The sequence below is a fragment of the Rhizophagus irregularis genome, chromosome 27, assembly GCF_026210795.1.
Source record: "Rhizophagus irregularis chromosome 27, complete sequence".
NCBI lineage: Eukaryota > Fungi > Glomeromycota > Glomeromycetes > Glomerales > Glomeraceae > Rhizophagus > Rhizophagus irregularis.
The window spans coordinates 1,309,131-1,330,818 of record NC_089455.1 but is presented as its reverse complement, the minus strand read 5'-3'; the positions used below and the strand labels follow the sequence as shown (position 1 = coordinate 1,330,818).

The 21,688-nt window shown below is 26.8% G+C and overlaps 3 protein-coding genes across 3 annotated transcripts; 2 read left to right on the top strand and 1 right to left on the bottom strand.

Annotated features, from left to right (window-relative positions):
- Window positions 1–4,078: 4,078 nt before the first annotated feature.
- OCT59_018204 (uncharacterized protein) lies at window positions 4,079–6,791 on the bottom strand (the record flags this gene model as incomplete). Its single annotated transcript, XM_066148602.1, has 11 exons — window positions 4,079–4,096; window positions 4,188–4,261; window positions 4,335–4,636; window positions 4,724–5,040; window positions 5,107–5,198; window positions 5,276–5,431; window positions 5,495–5,604; window positions 5,674–6,169; window positions 6,240–6,364; window positions 6,436–6,493; window positions 6,602–6,791. The coding sequence occupies 11 exons, from the start codon at window positions 6,789–6,791 to the stop codon at window positions 4,079–4,081; spliced, it is 1,938 nt and encodes a 645-aa protein (XP_066004515.1).
- A 227-nt stretch (window positions 6,792–7,018) lies between these two features.
- OCT59_018203 (uncharacterized protein) lies at window positions 7,019–10,640 on the top strand (the record flags this gene model as incomplete). Its single annotated transcript, XM_066148601.1, has 16 exons — window positions 7,019–7,038; window positions 7,181–7,315; window positions 7,383–7,531; window positions 7,591–7,700; window positions 7,763–7,816; window positions 7,893–8,004; window positions 8,070–8,159; window positions 8,235–8,373; window positions 8,438–8,510; window positions 8,579–8,699; window positions 8,789–8,927; window positions 9,004–9,093; window positions 9,175–9,278; window positions 9,375–9,501; window positions 9,573–9,651; window positions 9,739–10,640. 16 exons carry the CDS (start codon window positions 7,019–7,021, stop codon window positions 9,943–9,945), a joined length of 1,749 nt encoding a protein of 582 aa, XP_066004514.1. The 3' UTR covers window positions 9,946–10,640.
- Window positions 10,641–14,608: 3,968 nt separating this feature from the next.
- Window positions 14,609–19,511, top strand: OCT59_018202 (uncharacterized protein; the record flags this gene model as incomplete). The annotated part of the gene is made up of 17 exons (XM_025309519.2): window positions 14,609–14,870; window positions 15,103–15,395; window positions 15,485–15,974; window positions 16,052–16,179; window positions 16,257–16,395; window positions 16,474–16,577; window positions 16,657–16,857; window positions 16,934–17,031; window positions 17,100–17,205; window positions 17,297–17,525; window positions 17,625–17,774; window positions 17,850–18,134; window positions 18,238–18,432; window positions 18,502–18,623; window positions 18,688–18,781; window positions 18,848–18,951; window positions 19,043–19,511. The coding sequence occupies 17 exons, from the start codon at window positions 14,609–14,611 to the stop codon at window positions 19,283–19,285; spliced, it is 3,243 nt and encodes a 1,080-aa protein (XP_025170492.2). The 3' UTR covers window positions 19,286–19,511.
- Between the last annotated feature and the right edge of the window lie 2,177 nt (window positions 19,512–21,688).

Genomic DNA, 21,688 nt, shown 5'->3' with positions numbered 1-21,688 from the left:
TCCCATCACTTTTCCATCATTTTTCTATTCACTTTTATTAAATATGACAAAAAAGTTTATAAGCAAATATAGCAGTTATTTTTAAGTGGTAAGTAAAAGAAAAAACTTAATATTTTATATACATAGATAAGACATATTTTTTCATAATTTTTAGCATTAATTTATTGTTTTTTCTTTGTAAAAAATACATGCAAGTAAAAAATAATTATGATGTAAAATAGTTGTAAAATGAATAATAAGATATTCTTTTTTTTTCAAAATAACTAATTATATATTTGTTTTTTATCTTTTAAAATTATTTTATTAGATTTATTCTACTAAAATCCTTAAATGGCAAATAAAATCTTTTAAATAAAGTAAAAGAATTTGGGATTCTCTTATGAAAGCATTTTTTGGTAAGAAATAAAATTTTCAGATCGGACTTTATGCAGGTGACAAAATCGTGCATTATTATTCCTGGAGATATGCTAACGTCATCATTTTACATTCATTTGAAAGCTGAGAATTTGCTCTATCGTAAGAATCAAAGATCAGGAAAATTGGATCACTGGATGAGGCGTAATTAACGATCAAAGTCAAATCAAATTTAAAAATTAAAAATAAATATATTAGACGTAATTATTCACAATCCAGTGATTCAATTCATTCGATTTTAGGCTTATTAGATAGACCTCAATTTTCTCTTTCAAATGAATATAATTTCATTCGTGTAGCTTGCATTTACAGGTATTTAATAAATTTTTTTATATCAGATTTTATCAAACTTACAAAATTTTATATTAATAATATAATTGATGATTCCTAAACATCTACATATATTAAACGAATTATTTTAAATTTATTTTAAAGATAAAAGTTGGCATCTCACAGATTTCTCTCTTAATATCAAAACTAATAGCAGTACGAGTTCTTTTTAGTTAGATTGGTGGCATTTTTATATAAGTAAAATAAACAAAACTGCGTAAAATGCAAGAACTGCGCAAAATGCACAAACTGCGCGTTATAGACGCGTTTTATTTATGGATCATCATAGTTGCACAATATCATTTAACATGTGATTATAGTGATTATATAGGGGGGAAATTTTTACTGTGATTATATAAGGGGCGAATTTCTTATATCTACTATAATATCGGGCCTTATAACTGGTGTGATTATATTTTATAATATATCTGTGATTATAAAGAGGGTATTTTCTATTTAAAAAGGTTGGGACTAAATGATAGTATGACTAAAGTGGAGGAGTGATTATATAGAGGGTGACTATAGAAGGGAACGACTGTATATTATTTATAAAAAAATTATAATAATACTAATTTTTGAATTTTTCTTTACTATTTATTAATTTAATTTAGTATTCTATATAAATTGATTTATGATACAATATGATTCTAATTAACCTGAAAAATAAAACCATTTTTGAAAAAATTTGATTAATTATATAAAATGAGTTTACTATTTTTTATTAGTAGTAATCATTACCAATGCTATATGATTTTTTAATTTTGGTTAAAATTAAATAATTTTTGAAAACTTAAGTTAATGCATTTTTTCATTTTTGATAAAAATAAAATTGCCTTTTTGAATTGTATAATAGGACCCCGGATATCTCCAAAACAGGTCATAAGTCACACTTTCGGCAGATTGGCCCATTTTTCAGGGGCTTAAAAAATCGTTTTTTGTAAATATCTCAGCATCCAGTGGTCCAATTTTGATGAACTTTTTTTTAAATTGTAGAGCTAAATGAGGGCTACAAAATAAAAAAAAGTTCATTAAAATTGAATTACTGGATGCTGAGATATTTACAAAAAACGATTTTTTGAGTTTCAGCAAAAAGGGGTGTTTTTGGCCAAAAGTCCATTATGACCTTTATATTAGATATCCGGGGTCCTTGTATAATATTATTTAGAATTTTACATTCTAAAATATATAAAAACATTATTTACTTATAAGATAAATTATAGGAAATCTAAAATAAAATTTATAATTAAAAATTTTTTAAAAATTATAATTGTTATACAAATATGTATTATATCCCTATTTTATTCTTATTATATAATTTGTGGCATTATTTTATATTGTAATATTATTTACAATTGATTTTTCCATTTAATCTTCTTAACTGTCACAGGTCGAAAAGTGAAAAATCAGGCATCAATCAGACACCAATCGGTTACCAATCAGTCACCAATCAGCTACCTGATTGGTAACCGATTGGTGCCTGATTTTTCACTTTTCGACCTGTGTGTCTGTTTGCAACTTTTTATTTTTCATCAACAAGAGTTATAAAATAGAATGTATATAATATATTTAATAAGTTTATCTATTTTATTAATGTTATTGCTACTAATTTTTTCCATATTAAACATCTGAATTTTCTTTACTTTTTAACTTACATTAATAAGAAAAGATTTAGTTTAAAAAAGTATTAAATGCATTTAATATAAGTAGTAACTCTGTCAATATTGATCACAGAGAGATAAGCTTACCACCATTCGATTCATCTTGATGAGGTGATTCCAACGAGCTATTAATTGTCTTTTTATAATCATTAGGTACTGAGCAATTTAATAAAATGTTAAATAGCGCAGTAAATGTAAATGAAAAAATATTATAATGCTGATGTTTAACATTTTGTTGAATAACTTATCAGCCAGTGATTGTAAAAGAATAAAACTGCCACCATTTGATTCATCTTAATGAGACGATTCTAACAAGCTATGGTCCATCTTTGTGACTTTGTACGATTATTAGATGCCAAGTTATTTAATATATTTTTTATATAATTGTGATTATAAACAGTTCTTTTTAATATAAGATTTTTGAGGATAAGTGTAATAGTGACTATAGATAGATTGTGACTATATAGGATAGATTTAATAATAAAGTGTTTTGAACATTCAACTGGTGTGACTATATAGTAGAATGTGACTATACTAAAAGTAACTATAAAGGAAGTTGACTGTAATTATAAATGATGTGAATGAAAATATATTACCTGAATTTAAAATAGTATTATTAAGGGATCAAACCAGATTAAACTGGACTAATATAGGTCGATCTGGTCTAATTTACAAGTTTTTAAATTGTAGTTTTTTTCAACTTTAAAAGTTTCAAGTTTTTGTCCAATTTGACTTGAAAAAATTAAATTGCAGTCCAGTCTGACTTTAAGATTTTATAAAATAAAATTAGAGATATAATTAGATGATTGATGAATTTTAGCTGCAAAGTATCAGCAAAGATTTGTTAATTTGACACAAGAATTTGCACATTTCAGCAAAGATTTTAAGGAAAAAATTTAATAGAATTTATTTTCAATTTTATATTGAACATATACTGCAGCTTCTGATTGGTGTAAAATAGTTAATATCTAGTCACTCAAGTGGTACCTACCAGCCATTAAAAAGGAAAACGTCTTGAAAATTGGTATATCAAAAAAAATCTATATCTAGGAAAGGAATGAAAATATTGTAGAAGATCATCTAATTCTTTATATAAGCCTATAAGCTATAATTTTACATATTATCAAGGTTATTATTATACTTGAAAATCAAAAATTTTTAAAGAGTATTTTCACTTGACTTCGCAAATCTGGTTTGAATCTTTTGTTTTAAAAGATCGATCGTGTGAATCCTTTTTATTAGGTCGATAACATCAGTAATATCTATAAATTACATAATAAAATAGTTATCTTTATACATAGTTCACGTCGCAGTTTTACAGATAGTTCATTTATTCTTCCCTCGCATTTAAAATTCGATGATCTTTTTGTGATTAAATGCTCCAAAATATATAAAACATCATTTAAACTATCTAAAGCTTGTGTTGAAGTGAATAACGGCAAAGATATGGAAACTGAGTGACGTATTAATTAAAAAAAAAAGTTAAAGATAAAAATGAATATCTGGCAAATATCAATACAGTTTGTGTAAAAGGATATCTTCATGCAATTCTTTTAATAATTTTAATAGCATTTTAATCAAAGATCTGTCATTCTGCCCACATACCGCCATTATTTGTTTAGTGACACGTGAAAATTGATTTACGTTTACTAAGCATTTGTAAGATCGAAATATTTTTATCCAACTCGAACCATCTAAAGATCTATAATCTTTAGAAAAGTTATCTTCAGAATCCCTCTTTGAAATACAAAGATATTGTTCTAACAAAAATGGTAGCAAAGATACGCTCCATTCTTGATCCATAGAATTTGTAGTTGTAAAAATCAAATATGCCATAGAAGGAAGCAAATGATCAATATCTAATATAATAGTAAAATAAATGTAAAATTAGATAAAATATTCGAGTCACCTAAACATAAAATCGAACCACACCTTGATTCATAATTCTAGCTTTCTTGATATTCTTAATACATAGCGTTTCCCAAATCATTTCGTCATAAAATTTATAGAGATTAGAAGCATGAATTTCATCGATTTGACAGTACAATATGAATGCGCTGAATTCTAAATAATCCGAAACGAGGTCAAGTGGCAAACACGTCATAGAGAAAATTGTCTTAGTTTCCCCTACATGCAACAAGTTGATATAGGAGGAATTTGATTTTATCATTGATGAAAAAAGACCGAAAGTATTCTTAAAATATACAACTAAATGAACAGCATATAAATCTTGGCTAATTAAAATTAACAAGGGAATCAATAAAAATTTTCTAACAAAAATATATGAATATATGCATATACTATATAACAAAAATACTCACAAACTCTTATTTCGCACCGAAATTTCTATTAAAATATTTTCGGTATGATTGTATTTTCCAATACTTGTCTTGGCTTCGATAACCTCGATACAAGATTGTTTATCCTTATCCGTTTGGTTAGAATAAATCTTTTCGCTCAAATTCTTTGTAAGAATTCGTGCACCAGGTATAAGCGATATAAATCCTTCAGTATGCTTATTATGACGTAATACTGTTTTAGTAAGCTTTACTCGCTTCGAATAATATGAACCAATTAAACAGGAAAATGTCTGAAGAAGGGAATCACTGTGGTTTAAAAGGTTATATTTATGATTAATCTGTAAATTTGAATAAATATAAGTAAAAATATAACATAGATAATAAAAAATATAAATTTCATCTACCATTTCTTCATTTTTTCGTATCAGTGCTGTTCCATCATAAATTCTAGTTGATAAAGAATCGAGAAGAGAGCTCAAATGAGGAATATTGCCTTCTAAGAACAAATAACAAAAATATTAGAAATTTCACTATTCATTAAGCTATAAATATAATTTGAGTATAAAGTAGAACCTAGATTTGAAACGACGTTTTTTTCATTAATATTATTGATGAGAATCTCATTGAATGTAGTTAATCTGCCATTTAATCTGTAAGGTACTTGCATGATACGTTGATATCCACATTGATAGAAATCACCAAAAAGTAAAGTAATTTCATTTGGGAGTTCTATAATTTTTGAATTTGATTAAATTTAGTATAACAAAAGTTATTTCGATCAAAAACCGTTACCTCGCAATATTTTGCCATTTTGGGAATTCAAAATAATCAAACCGTTTTCCAAACGAATAATCAACACAGATTCTATATCTTCAATTCTTTTGTCTAGCTGAACTTCTTCCCTAAAAAATTAATCTGTGTCATAAAAAACCACCACGGATTTTGATAGAAAGACTTACATAAAATCTTACATCTTCAAAGGAATATATGCAACGTCAGTGCACCATATTGGTTTTACATTTCCAATTTCATCAGCATTTTTAATGCATATAATATTTCCTCGAGCAGTTCCTATCCATATAATTTCCTCATTGTTCCATAAGTTATTAGTTTTTAGCAAACAGGTGATATTCCTTGTATAATATTCAGGTATCATAGAAATAAAAAAAGGTATTGGAGAAGAATAATTTTCAAAGAAATTGCGCATTGTAACGCATGATTCATATATAGGTCGATATATTATGTTAACGAATATATAAGGTCCATCGACGTCATTAACAGCTTGTTGATGAGGCAGCCAAAATCCCTGAATATTATATGCCAATAAAGTTAATGTGCATAGCACATTTTTCTGCGACAATGGTCTCCATAATACAATATAAGTGTTTTTTTCTTCAAAAGTTTCTTCTGATACCGAAGCATTCTGATAAATAAACGCAATCATAGGTCCATCCATAATAACAACACCTATTCGGGCGTTAAAGATAATCTTTAATCAAAGGAAAATTGAACAAAGATGATGAATATCAAAACTTACCACAAAATGAAGCATCAAGAACTATATCTTTTAAATTGATATTCCATGTTTTCTCATAGTCTCCTAATTGCCATAAATTAAACTCAGATTTCGTTGAATCACATAAAAGTAAGTATGGAGCGAGGCTTTTATTAAAGAGACATAAAATTAAATCAAAGAATTTTGAATCATACAATCAAGAATCATGTATATTTACATTGCTAATTCAATATTGCTCGTCACATTAAAAGAAACTAATTGAGGATATCGAAATTCTAAATATAAATTTTTTTTCGTAAATAGGTAGTATATTTAAATCTTCGAAGCTTCTCTTATTTAACTTTAGATAAAACGAAATAAGAGTAATGACTAAAAAGTCATACTTTCAGGAAGTTGAATTTGCGAAACTCCTAACTTATTCACACTTCCAATCTTTTCAGTGGAATAATACTCTGCAATAACTGAAGTTGTTTCTTCTTCTACATATGCATAAATTAAAGTCTTTTGAAAGTAAACACATTGCTCTTTATCCAGATAAGAATTGAAATACTTGCTAAATGGAAAGTAGCTCATTATTAACGCTAAATTATCAAAGATTAGTTATGGCGTAATGCAGATTATTTACAGTGTATGTGGCAGATCGTATATGACACTAGCACTTTATGTAATTTTAATGGCGGCCAAAATTAATAAATAAGTTCCATTAAATAGCAAACTCAATATTAAAGCCTCTCATCGGTTTAAATTTTTTTTATATATTATATACTTATATGTGAAGATTTAACTTTTATTTTTTAGTTATGTCTGATCTACCAAATGGGTAAGCAATTTCCTAGGAAATTCTGTTTGTATCGTTAAGCACGTAAAATTTTAAAGTGATTAATGAATAGATTTAATATTTGGGTTAAAGTATTATTTTTACAAGTTCACCCTGTTAAAATACTAAATTTTTTTTTAATTAGTCCGAAACACCTTGGTGTTACTCCACCAATTGCTTTAAACTATCCAACTCAGAGAGAAATTGAGGTTACAGATTTATTAGTACAAGAGCTTACCGCACAAGGAACTTTTGAAAGTGAAGATGAAAGTCGTCGTCGGTAAGCTTTAGTTCAATATTATTCTTGACTTAACTAACAATAATAAACATATTTACATCCTTTTTAGAGAAGTTGTACTTGGAAAGCTTGACAAATTAGTTAAAGAATTTGTTTATCGAACAAGTAAAAAGAGACAGTTGCCTGACGCTGATGCAAGGGAAGCTGGCGGGAAAATATTTACTTTTGGTTCTTACAGATTGGGTGTTCACGGTGCAGGTATGTATATTATTAATTTTTTTTTTGTGGAAATTTTTACTTAATAAAATATTTTATAGGTGCGGATATTGATACGTTATGTGTAGTTCCAAGACATGTTGCTCGGGAAGACTTTTTTAGTGACATGCATGATTCACTTAATTCTCTGAATGAAGTTACGGAATTAACTGTAAGTATGCGTCTCATTTGACCAATTATTAATTATATTTATTGATCCACATCGCTTTTTAGAGTGTTACTGATGCATATGTACCAGTAATCAAGATGAAATTTCAAGATATTCCTGTGAGTAACTTTAAATGGTTCATTAAATGATTTAACTTTAATCGCCACTAAAATACATTTATTTCGTAATACACAGATAGATCTTGTTTTTGCAAAATTGAATGTTCCTAAAGTTCCTGATGATCTTGAGCTTAGAGAGAATTTGCTTTTAAAAAATTTGGATGAGACATGCATAAGAAGTCTTAACGGTGAATATTTTTTGTTGTATTAATGATATAATAGATCTCAAGTTAAATTATATTATTTGCAATAGGGTCGCGTGTGACGGATGAAATACTACGTCTGGTGCCCAGTATACCCGCTTTTAGAACGTCACTGCGGTGCATCAAACTGTGGGCACATAGTAAGGCGGCGCATTTCTATTTATTATTCTAATAAATGAATGTGTGTTCGTTATAAATTAAATTATATTTTATAGGACGTGCGATTTATTCAAACGTAATGGGCTTTTTTGGTGGGGTTGCTTGGGCAATGCTAGTAGCAAGAATTTGTCAATTATATCCGAATGCGATTGCAGGTGCAATCGTTTCCCGATTTTTCAGAATTATGTATCAATGGTGTGGATTATTTTATTTTATTTGAATTATTGTAATTATTCCGAACTCATATGATTATTATCAGGAATTGGCCACAACCGGTATTACTAAAACCGATCGAGGATGGTCCTCTTCAAGTTAGAGTTTGGAATCCGAAGGTATGTAAATAATTGCATGTGGTTATCATAATGTAACTAAACAATTAATTTACTGTTTATTTTCATAGATATATCACGGAGATAGATATCATCTCATGCCTATTATCACTCCTGCATATCCTTCGATGTGCGCAACACATAATGTGACTCAATCTACCAAAAAAATAATCGAAGAAGAATTCAAACGAGGTTTTGAATATTTGCAATCATACTTACTTTTGTCATTTATTATTTATTATGGATATATTTTTATAGACTCACTTTTATAATACTTATAGCGGCTGAAATAGCAGATAAAGTTATGATTGGAACTGGCAAATGGTCAGATCTCTTTTCTAAACATGATTTTTTTTCCAGATATCGACATTATCTTCAAATTATAACATCATCCGATTCCGCGACGAGACAATTGAAATGGTTTGCGTTATGATCAATTTCATTATACTTTGCTTTTTTTACTTCTAATGACTTCATTAACATTACAATTTATTAGGTCTGGAATGGTCGAATCGAGGATTCGTCATTTGATATCAAAACTGGAAGGCGTGGATAACTTATATTTAGCGCATCCATTTGTAAAGGGGTTTGATAAAGTTCATCATTGTGCAACAGAACAAGAAGCGAATGATGTTTCACATGGAATTTATAATTTAAAACCTATCAGTGAGAAAAGCGGTACGGATTCTTCGAAAAGTGGGAATGAAAATGGTAGCAACACAATTTATACCACAACTTTTTATATCGGATTGCTTGTTGAACCACGTGCAGGTTAATACAGTTTAAGATTTGTTTCCCGGGAATTAATTATTTATATAGTCAGATTTTAACAATTATCCAAAACATTTAAATTTAACCGATAATTAGTTGGATCAACTACAGCACATCGACAGCTAAATCTTTCATGGCCTATATCAGAATTTACTAAATTGGTTAAAAGTTGGGATAAATTTGACGAAAGATACATGAATATAACAGTGAAGAATGTAAAATGGTATGTGATACTATTATTAAGTCTCTTCAAATAATTTACAGATTATACAATTGGAATTTTTTAATTTCTAGTACTCAGCTACCTCAGGAAGTGTTCGAAGAAGGCGAACAAAGACCTACGAAGCTCAAGCGTACAAAACCCGGTGGGAAGGTGATAATAGAAAATTCATTTTTGTGATTTATTATTTCTTTACAGCTGAATTTATGATCGCTTGTTGATTATTACGGCTATTAATAGGCCAAATCAAACACGACAACAACAGAACAACCCATAAAGAAGCGAAAAACGGATAAAGTTACAGATAAAGTGGACACAGCGACAGATCAGCCTAATAAGAAGCGAAAAACGGACAAAGTTATAGATAAAGATGACATGACGACGACAGAACAGAAGCGAAAATCGGATAAAGTGGAAATTAATGGTTCCAATTTGGAGTCAAATTAAGTGCTGAATCTACCTATCAAGTCGACTATTGGAAAGTACTCCTTGGTACATTGCTTGGTAATAATAACGGTGAGGTTGTGGGGTGTCCTGTGAATACATTCAGAAAATCACAAATTTATATGTGGTGAACTATGTCCATTTGTTTTATACCCAAAAAAAAAGAATATTTAAAAACAAAAAAAAAAGGGAAACCATCAACGGGAAAAGAGAGATAAATTATGCAAAAATAATTAATCTTCAAATTCATAGACGCATTTTTAATTGCAAGACTAGATCTTCTCTTTAACTGCGTCGAATACGTTTGAAAATTTACGGCCAATGGTGAAATCCATTAGAGGTTAAAGGTAAGACATAGGTTATTTTAGAAGGGACGGTTTAAGTTTTTGTTCCATATTGCTACAGAACATTACCAGAATCATAAGTGGATATATGGAGAGTATATTTTTTATTTTATTTTATTTTATTTTCGTTATCCTGGATCTTATGTTTGAGATTATTTCTATTTCTCTTTATTACAGTAATATTATAGTTTCATAGGTTTCTTTTATTTTCTTTTAGTTTATTTCATTATTTTATACAATAACGATGCAGGCCGTGATTTAGTTATCTTACATGCGAGATAGATTTCATAATATTTTATAGAGATTATATATATTTTTTTTAAAAAAAAAGAAATAAATAAATAAAATAGATAAAAATAAAAAATATAGAAATTTAACAATGAATTTTACTGTATATAGTATACAGTCAGGCCATAATGCAGACCAAAATCTCAACTATGTGGCATTTCAATTTTAAAATATCATGTGATTTGAATACTTGCATATAACCATTAAAAAAGGTTTGAGCATATGATTATATGATTGAACTGTAAATTAAGTATAGCGCTCAAGCCCAAACATTTCAAACATTAAGCAACTCCATTAACTCTAAAAAGTAATTTTAGCTTAAACCAACTTTTCTAATTTTTATTAGAGTTTTCAGATTCTATAACAAAAATTTTAAATAAAATATTTTGGTCAATATTGTACTTAATATAGTAATGAAATATATATTAAAATATTCATTTCAATAAGATAAATCTAACAAATTTAAGATCATTAAAATCCAATTATTAATAGCAAAATTTAAAGCCAATATAATTTTATATATTTAAAATAAAATTCTAAAAAAAAAATATAAGTTATAAAACATTTTTAGTAAAAATTATCTTTTTTACTAAAATTAAAAAAATCATTTTTTGCAATTTTCTCAAGCATTTAGTAATTCAATTTTAATGAACTTTTTTTAATTTGTAAAGTTTAATAAAAACTATAAAATAAAAAAATTTCATTAAAATTAAATTACTAAATGCCAAAAAACTCTAATTTTAACTTAATAAAAATAAATAGGAGTATTTAAAAATAAGCTTTAAGTTTAAAATCTAATATTGTAATTTAAAGGTAAATAATATATTCATTCTATTACTATAGTACTGATTACATAATTAGAAAATTTAAAAAATATGAAACTGCATATTGATTTATACTATTAATATTAATCAATACTAAATTATATTATTTTATAAAAGTAATTATCAAACAATCAAAGTAATATAAAATAAAATAATATAATAAATACTGTTAATAAGTATTTCTTAAAAATAAGTATTTTTGGCCAGAATTATAAGAATCTTAGCTGGAATTAAATGTAAAAAAGAGGTGTTTATATATTGCAAAATATGGTAACTAATGTTAATTATTACACTATTTTTTTATATCATATAAAATAATTAATTTTATTAAAATTTTAATATAAAATAGTAAAAATACAATTAATAATTTAATTTTTATCTAATTATATCTATTTATTTATTCAATTAAAATTAATTATAATTATAATTCTTTTATTTTTATTATTTGTTATTATTTATAATATAAATATAGTTTTAGTTGATTCAACTTTAACAAATAATTTCTTTTTAGATGTATTTATAAAATAAATAAATAAATAATTAGTAACTGAACATTTTCTAAAATAGTAAAATAACTTATTCTTTTACTTTTCAAGTTATCTTTAAAGTCCATTTTTAAAAAATATAGAAATTAAAAATTTTTTAAAATTCTCCTTAATATTTATATTTTAGTAATCATCTTTAAAATTATTTTTTTTAAAAAAAATATAAAAAGAAATTTTAATAATATTGTTTAATATTTATATTTTTTATTAATATTTTTTAAGAAGTACTTTTTATAGTACTTATATTCTTATCTTTAAAATTATTTCCTAAAAAAAAACAAAAAAAGAATTAGTATTAATATTTTTCAAAGAAAATATTGAAAATAATAAGATATATATTTCTTTAAAACTTATTTTTTGTTGTTAAATTATATCTGTTAATTGTAAAAACTAGGAAATTCAAGATAAATTAAATAAATCCAAAGAATTAAAACAATTATATCAGTTAACTTTACAGCTAATATTTACATTTATAACTTCTAATAAAGAAAAGCCAAAATCAAAATTCACTTCTAAACCATTATCAAATAACTTTAAAAATAAAAAAAAATATTAGAAGTTGGATAATAATATTACTCTTAAATAAAAAATATTGATTTTATACATCTATCTATAATATGGATTTATATTTAGTTGCAAGATGAATTATCTTTTGAAAATGTGTTTTGCAGATGCTAATATTACTTTAGTATATTTCTCTGATAAAGTAAGAAATTGTTCTGAAAAAAGAATGTTTAATTTTAATATATACCATATATGTATATCCAGCAGGAAAAAGCTACTTGCCAATGTCTTGATTTTTTAATATAAGGTAATGCATCTAGTTATCTACCTGAAATTAAATTACCAATACAAGAAGAAATTCAATATTTTAAAGAAAAAATCTAGGTAAATGTTAGGGTACTACTGTACTACTGTCAGATATTACCTAATATCACCCTATGAAACTTAAAATATACTTAAAATAAGTATCAATTTTAATTTGCAATATACTTATAATATTCCTAAAATATGCCTAAAATACTCTTAAAATATATTTTTAATGTACTTGTTTTTTTGCCCAAGTACTTAAATTATATTTAAAATATGCTTAAACTAGAATTTAAATACAATATAAGTGTATTTTTTACATGTTTAAAATATTCTTAAAATGTGCTTAAAAATTCAATTTAAGTATATTTCAAGAATATAAAAAATACACTTATATTGTACTTAAATTTTAATTTAAGCATATTTTAAGAATATTTTAAATATGTAAAAAATACACTTATATTGTACTTAAATTTTTAGTTTAAGTATGTTTGAAGTATAATTTAAGTACTTAAGTACATTAAAAGTATATTTTAAGAGTATTTTAGGCACATTTTAGGTATATTATAAGTATATCACGAATTAAAATTGATACTTATTTTAAGTATATTTTAATAAAATTTTAAGTATATTTTAAGTATAAAGACTTTTCATAGGGTCACTTTAATATAAGAGCTTATTCTAAAATATATTATATATATAATTCCATAGTTACCCCTCTCCCCCTAAATAATATCTGATAGCACCCTAATACTTATTTAAATTGACAAATTTAATAAACATTATTACAGATAATAATGATAGTGAATCACTTTAATAATTGGCAATTCAATGAATCTAATACTGAAAATGTGGATGTTGAAGAATATATAGGATTAAAACAAAATAATGAAGAAGTAACAGAAGAATCTTTTCAAAGCTTTAATTTAAAAAGAATTTATACATACGTTCCACTATTAAGAACACTAACTCCTTAAATATTGCTTTCAAAATAATTCAAAATTTCAATAATTTATTAATTTTTGATATTAAAGAAAATTATAATGCATTTACTAAAGGAAAAGAAGCACTGAAAAAATTAATGCAAAATAATGAATGGAAAATTGTACAATAAAACCTTACATAACTAATACTATTACTAATAGGAGTTAGCTATTTACAAATATTGTAATTTAACGCGTTTTTTTTGCCAAATATACGCGGAAAAAAACATAAATATAATATTAAGACACTTTATAAAATTTTTAAATAAAAAATACATTGTAATATGTCCCTAGTTCACGAAACTTCACGCTTTTTAACGAAAAAACAATTTTTTTAACGTCGGTAGCACAACATTGTATGAGTCGATAAACAAATAATAAAAAAGCGTCGACTCAAGATTAAAATTGGTATTATTTATTTTTAGAAGCGGGGCGGGTCGGCGACTCGGCAGGATGACTGCTCCAACATTAATTGTATTATTATTTTATGAATTATTGATGAATTATTGATGGTATTATATTTTGTAAAAATTACTTTTCCATATTTTAATATAAATTCAAAGATTTATATAAAACTGTATGGATTATCAAATAGATTCGTAGTAAGAAAAATATGGTTTTCTTTTCTTACCATTTTTTTTAAAAAGAAAGGATGTTTTTGTAATTCTAATTATCTTAATTCCGGCGGAAATTACACAGATTTCCGGAGCTAAATGTATTTGTATTTGAAATTTCACTACGTGATAATGTCAAATGTCAAATAAAAATTTGCCAAATAATCTACAAACACATAACCTTTTTTGATTTACAATAAGCTAGAATAGAGAGTGCGTGAAAGCAATCTCTATACTTTTGTACGAATTATTCTAAATATGTACGCACAACCACCTCCACCAAACGCACAACAATCACAGCAACGTCCTGCTTCGAATTCTCCACAGCCACAACAGCCGCTCGCACCTCGACTTGCAACTTCAACGCAACAAAATTTTCCTGGCTGGAGACATGGTTCAAACGCACGTCCTCCACCGCATATGGTTCCCGGAGTTCCTCCAAACGCAAGACCTCCATTTGTCCCTGTACAGAGACCACCTCCAAATGCTGGTGCTCCTGGGTTTAGGCCGCCTGCATCAGGTATTACGTTCTAAAGTCAATTTTGCGTTTATAGTTTCGGTTTGATCAAATTTCTCAATATTGTGGGTTTTATTATACCGAACAAAACTATTCTTGATCAAATAAAGATGAGCGAACATACTTTGGTTATCTTTTTTGATCAATTTGTACTCGGCTATTTAATTTAATTGATTCGATCAAACGTATTTAAATTCTCAAAAAAAAAAAGCTCAAATTTTTGATTGTATTTTAGGGGCGAGACCCATAATACCTGGACAAGGTCAAATGTCAGCACCTTTATCTCAACCGATGCAGAATAATGCTTATTCTCCCGGCGTAACGGGAACGAGACCTAAAGTTACTTCTGCGCAAGTTACTTCTGGGTATAATCAGACAACAATTCCTCCTCCCCTACCAGGTATATCACAATATCCTGTACCTTCAATCGCAGCGCGTCCACAACAAGGATCAGATGTGGACGATACACTTGTGCCTCAGATGGCAAATATAGGGATTAATCAAAGTCAAGATACAAGCCAGTTCGATGTAATGTATTTTATCAGACCAAACCTTCTTAGTGTTTAGTATTTAACAACCTTTTCAATATTCACGCTGACAAATTTTTCAATGTGCAGCAAAATCCAAAGCCCGCTAATAAACAAAATCGCCCTAAGCGTGTTCACCATCTTGGTTCAGATCTCAATCCTTCGGCATATAATCCTTCATCTCCAAATCAAAATATATATCCTCAGCCACCAATTAATGAAATACAGCCTGCACAGCAACCAATGCAACAAATGTATTCTTCAATGGTTTCACAATCATCTCAATCCGGACAACACAATGTGCAACCTGTGTTAAATCAACCTCAATATATGCAAGCTCCTCCAATTCCTGGCCCTCAACCTCCTCAACCTCCTCAACCTGCTCAACCTCCTCAACCTCCCACCATGGCTCGTCCTACAGGACCTAATGCTCCTCGTTCTCGAATTGACCCTAATCAGATTCCTTCACCAGTTACTGTCCAAGAACAGGATCAAGAACTTTTTGATGAAAAACCTTATATGACTTGCTCTAAATCAAATATACCTCTTGCGAGCACTGACTTTAAAGCTATTGATGAAGGTAATTTCGACGATATAACATTTTTTATAATAAATAAAATAATATATATATATGTATATATATTTTTTTTTATTTAGGAAATTCAAATCCTCGATTCATGAGATTGACGCTATATTCCATACCGAATACAGAAGATCTTCTTCAAACATCTCACTTGCCTCTTGGTGTTATTTTACAACCTATGGCCAAATTGAGAAATGACGAGGTTGATCTTCTAATTAATGAACAATTCATAATTTTTGTCGATTATATGTCATAGTAACAAAGCATTCTCTGATATAGGCTCCTATCGAACTAGTTGATTTCCAGGAAAACGGGCCAGTTCGATGTCGTCGCTGTAAAGCTTACATAAATCCTTTTGCTATCTTTGTGGAAGGTGGTCAAAAATTTATATGTAACATGTGTTTATTTTCCAATGAAGGTAACAAAAGTCCAATAATATATTTGAACTATAAACATTAGGCATGTTAAATATTTATAAAATATGTATTTCTCATAGTTCCACCAGAATATTTCTGTCATCTAGACATGAATGGACGACGTGCTGATATAGACCAGAGACCAGAATTAAAATATGGGACAGTAGAATTTACCGCACCAGAAGTAATAATAATTTTAATAACAAGATGTAGTTGTTAAATTAGTATGGTAAATAAAATTTTTTCTTTTATTAAAAAAAAAGGAATATTGGGCTAGGCCTCCGACACCTTTATCACACGTTTTTGCCATTGATGTTTCTTGGAATGCTATTAAAAGTGGGATGCTTGCGAAGTGTGTAGAAACTATTAGAGACATATTATTTAATAGCCCAAATAGTATACCACCAGGAGGTAAAGTTGGTATTATTACTTTCGACAAAGACGTTCATTTTTATAATCTACAGGTATTTTATATTCCAGATTTTTTTAAAATTTATATTAATTATAAGTTAATTGTTACTTTTTTAATTGAATACGTAGTCTCAACTTGAACAAGCACAAATGCTTGTTGTTTCTGATATTAACGATGTATTTGTTCCGCTCAATTCTGGATTTTTGGTTGACCCAATTGAATCCAGGTAAGATATAGAAAAATAACAATATTAGTATATTTGCATATTAAATTTGTACATTTAAAATCTTCAAGAGCTGTTATAGAAGGTCTTTTGGAATCATTATCAATAATGTTTGCTGAGAATAAGGCCATAGAATCCGTATTAGGTGCCGTTGCTGAAGCAGCTCACATGGCTTTGGTATGGTCCACAGAACTAACAACAATAACATCTATTTTATTATTATAAATAATATATAACTAAGTAAAACATAACTATTACTGGTCACTAGAGTGCAACCGGTGGAAAATTAATAATTTTCCAAACTTCTCTTCCAACATTCGGACCCGGAGCTATTAAACACCGTGAGGATTCGAAATTATATAATACGGATAAGGAGAGATCTTTGTTTTGTCCTCAAGATAGTTATTATAAGAACCTGGCGATTAATTGCGTAGATGCTGGAATTTGTGTCGATTTGTTCCTTTTCCCCAATACTTACCTTGATATAGCAACTATTGGTAAGTTCGTTATAAATAAAGATGATTATTAAGATTTTGCTTGTTTCGTTATTCTTTAATTACTATATTTAAAAGCAATTATTAAACTCTAACTTTTAGGGCTACTGTCCTGTTTAACCGGTGGTGAAACGTATTATTATCCTAATTTTGATGTTCAAAGAGACGGTGGAAAATTTGCATATGAATTGCATCAAAACATCACAAGAGAATTTGGGTATAATTCGCTTATGAGAATTCGGTGTTCTAATGGTAATTTGTATATGATAAATTTAGATTCTTTTATTTGGAAGGATTATAGAATTTCACTTTTAAATTGACTTTTAGGCTTGAGAGTTGAAGAACATTTTGGTAATTTCAATATGCGTAATACGACCGATATTGAACTCGCAGGCATTGATAGCGATAAAGCATTTGGTGCTTTGCTTAAATATGATGGCAAACTTGATGAGAAAACAGATGCATATATTCAATGTGCGCTTTTATACACAACGGCGACTGGACAACGTAGGGTGCGAACACATAATTTGAGTGTCTCAGTTACGACACTACTTGGCAATGTATTTCGACATGCTGAAATGGATACTACAGTTAACTTGTTGGTTAAACAAGGTATGTTATTTGTATAAATGTTCGTGGTAAACTTACTATAGACAATTTTATTAATTTTATGAAACAATTTTATTTTTTATTTTAATCTTAATAATAATATTAGCTGTATCGAATACAATTACCAAGCCATTGCGTGATATTCGTGATCAAATAACAGATAGATGCGTAAAAATATTGTTATCATATCGAAGACACTGTGCTTCTTCAAGTTCTCCAGGGCAGCTCATTTTGCCAGAAGCATTCAAATTATTTCCTTTATATGCTTTAACAATGTTAAAATCTAAAGCACTTCGTGGTGGTATGACGTATAACATTTTCATCTTATTATTATAATTATTGTTATTTATTGTTAATTATTAAATTATAGGTGCTAACCTTACGAGTGATGCACGAGTACATTGTATGCGTCTTATTAAAAGCATAGGTGTCGCAGAAAGTATCGTATTTCTCTATCCTAGACTCATTCCGGTTCATAATCTTTCTGATCAGGTAAGATATTTTTAATGAATTAATTCCTTTTGACCAATCATCTTATACTTTTTTTGAGTTTCAGGTTGGATATCCTAATCAGTATGGCAAAGTTAAATTACCTCCACTAATACGAGTATCCTATGATAGGCTTGAAAGTGAAGGAGCATATTTACTAGGTTTGTGAAATATCGTTGAACAAAATGTTTGTTTATATTCGTTATTTAATAACTCGTTTTTATTAGAAAATGGACATATTTTGATTTTTTGGATCGGACGTCAAATATCATCTGAATTTATAAATAATGTTTTTGGAGTAGATTCAATTGAGAAAATTAACTCAAAACTTGTATGTATACCATCATGTTATTCAAACGAACAACATTATTATTAATTGATATAAATGAAAAAAATTTTTTATCATCTAAACCCCCTAACAGTCTTCTCTTCCTGAGCTTGAAAATCCTACTTCAATACGAATTCGATCCATCATATCATACCTTCAAACTCAAAGATCGAAATATTTACGATTGACAATTGCAAGAATGCAAATAGATGCTACCGAAATTGAGTTCCATAACTTATTAGTTGAGGATGAAAACAATGGAGCTATGTCATATGTTGATTACCTTTGTTATATTCACAAACAAATTCAAACCGAGGTTAATAATATGAGTGATTAGATAATACGGGTTGATATAGTTATAGATTACCTGATTTATTTTAATATTGACATTTTTTTGACGAGCATAATATTATCTTTTTACTGTATTATATTAGATATTTTGAGAATTAAAAAAAAATGTAGTTGTTGATTATTTATTATTTAAAAGAATTAATTATTTTCAAGCAAAATGGTATAATCTAATAAAAAATTAATAAAATAAATAAATTATTATTCAAAACTAATAATCCTAAAAATTAATTAATATTTTTTTTTTGTTTTTTCCGGATAGTATCAACTGGTATTGTCAGAATGTTATTTAGATAGGCTAATCCACTTTCATATGTGCCGTTAAGGCTTTGGATTTATGATATTAGTATGGTTTAATATTAATAATTCTGATGTAAAATTTCATTTATAGTATAATTTTCCAGTAAATTCAATAAATTATTAAGTTTAGGTACTTTTAAGTTGTTTCAACTTGATTTTTTGTTTAATATATTTTATTTCCTCCTTATTTCTTTTGTAAATCTAAATTTTAATAAATATATAATAACAGTATATACACTTAACTCTATAAATGCATTACACCATAAATGCACATCTTTTTTAAATGTTGATTCTGAGTTTGGGATTTAATGATTTATGCTAAATGCATACCTTTTATAATTACATTATATAATAATTTTGAAAGGTTTATTTATTTTTTTTAAATACACATACTGTATGTATAATATACAGTGTGTCAAAAAAAACTGGAAAATTATTCATATGATAAAAATGCATGTTATATGCTCAAAATAAACTAATTGAAAATAATTCTCTCTTAATCTTCTACCATATTACACTTTATTTTTGTTTATATTTATATATAAAACTAGTTGCAAACTCTTTATAATTATTATTATCTGGAATAAATATTATAAAAATTGTAATATTACATAAACAAATTGTAAAACACATATTGAACATTTGTTAAATAATATAAGAATCATGAAAACTTAACATTATTACTTCTGAATATGTTGTTTTATTTTTATTACCAAATACGCATTCATAAATGGTATTTATAATAGCAGAAGAATTAAATAAAACTTTATTATTAATTCCTTTCTCTTTACAAATAAAACCTGATATATTTGGATTTTTCAAGTTGCAAACTATTCTAATAATGAAGTATTTTTAATTGAATTTTAAAGCAACTTGAAAGTCAAGTCTTATTGAAAAAGCATACTAAGTATTAGAATCTTGAATTTGAAAGTCAGAATAATACTACTAATCTTGTAAAAAAGGCTATCATAATGAAGTTCTGGTATTAGGTTATCAATAGTAACAAGTTTTCTAAAAGTAAAGTATTCTTTTAACATTTTTAAAAATGAGGAATGTAAAATTCAAACGTATTTATTTTAATTATAAATCATAATTCTATAATCCCATAATAATTACATAAAATTTTTACTCATCGCATTAGTATTAGCAATTAATATATAAGTAGTTTTAATCTTACTGAACAACTTTCAATTAATTTAGAAAGTCAATTTTATTTGATTAAATTGATGTAATTATACTCTGAAATTATAAACAAAAAAAATAAAAAATTTAAAAATATATAAGTAATTTTAACCTTTTCAAATAACTTTCAATTAATTTAGAAAGTCAATTTCATTTAACCAAAGTGATAAAATTATACTTTAATTCTCTAAAGTTGTAACAAAAAAGTTAAAAATTTAAAAGTTATTACCATTATCATAAAAATATGCTTTTTTATATAAATATTATACTTAATCTCATGAAAATTAAAATACAAGTAGGTTTAATTTGCTTAGTGCTTTGAATAAATCAAATCGAATCAAATTATATGTAAACTTAATTCAAAAGATATCAAAATATACTCTTGGGTCTCAAGTTTACTATATAATTTATATGATGTAAAATAAACTTTGGTATTATATTTTAAATCATTGGTATAATCAAAAAATTACTATTATTAAAATAAAAAGCTTTATTTATGATGTTTATAATAACTAATAATCATAAAATTAATATGTATGAACTTTGAGCATAGAAAGTAATGCTTAAAGCAATTAGATGTAAAAATATTACTTCATTTAAGGGGATGTATCTGATATAAGTATTCTTTGCTAAAACTTGGGATTTACAATCAATATTAATTAGATATCATAACAATATCATTATAATATTATTGCAATATTTTGATAAAAAATTGATTTAATATCATTAAGAAAAGTTAATATTCAGAATTATTTTTTATGATGAGTATTTACTATCAGAAATCACCAATCAGATTCCGGAAATCAAACCTTATAACCATGCTACTTACTATAAAGACATTGCATTCTTAACTTTACCATTTGGAAAAATATCCTTCTAAAATATAAAAGTAATTTTAAGAATAGGAGAA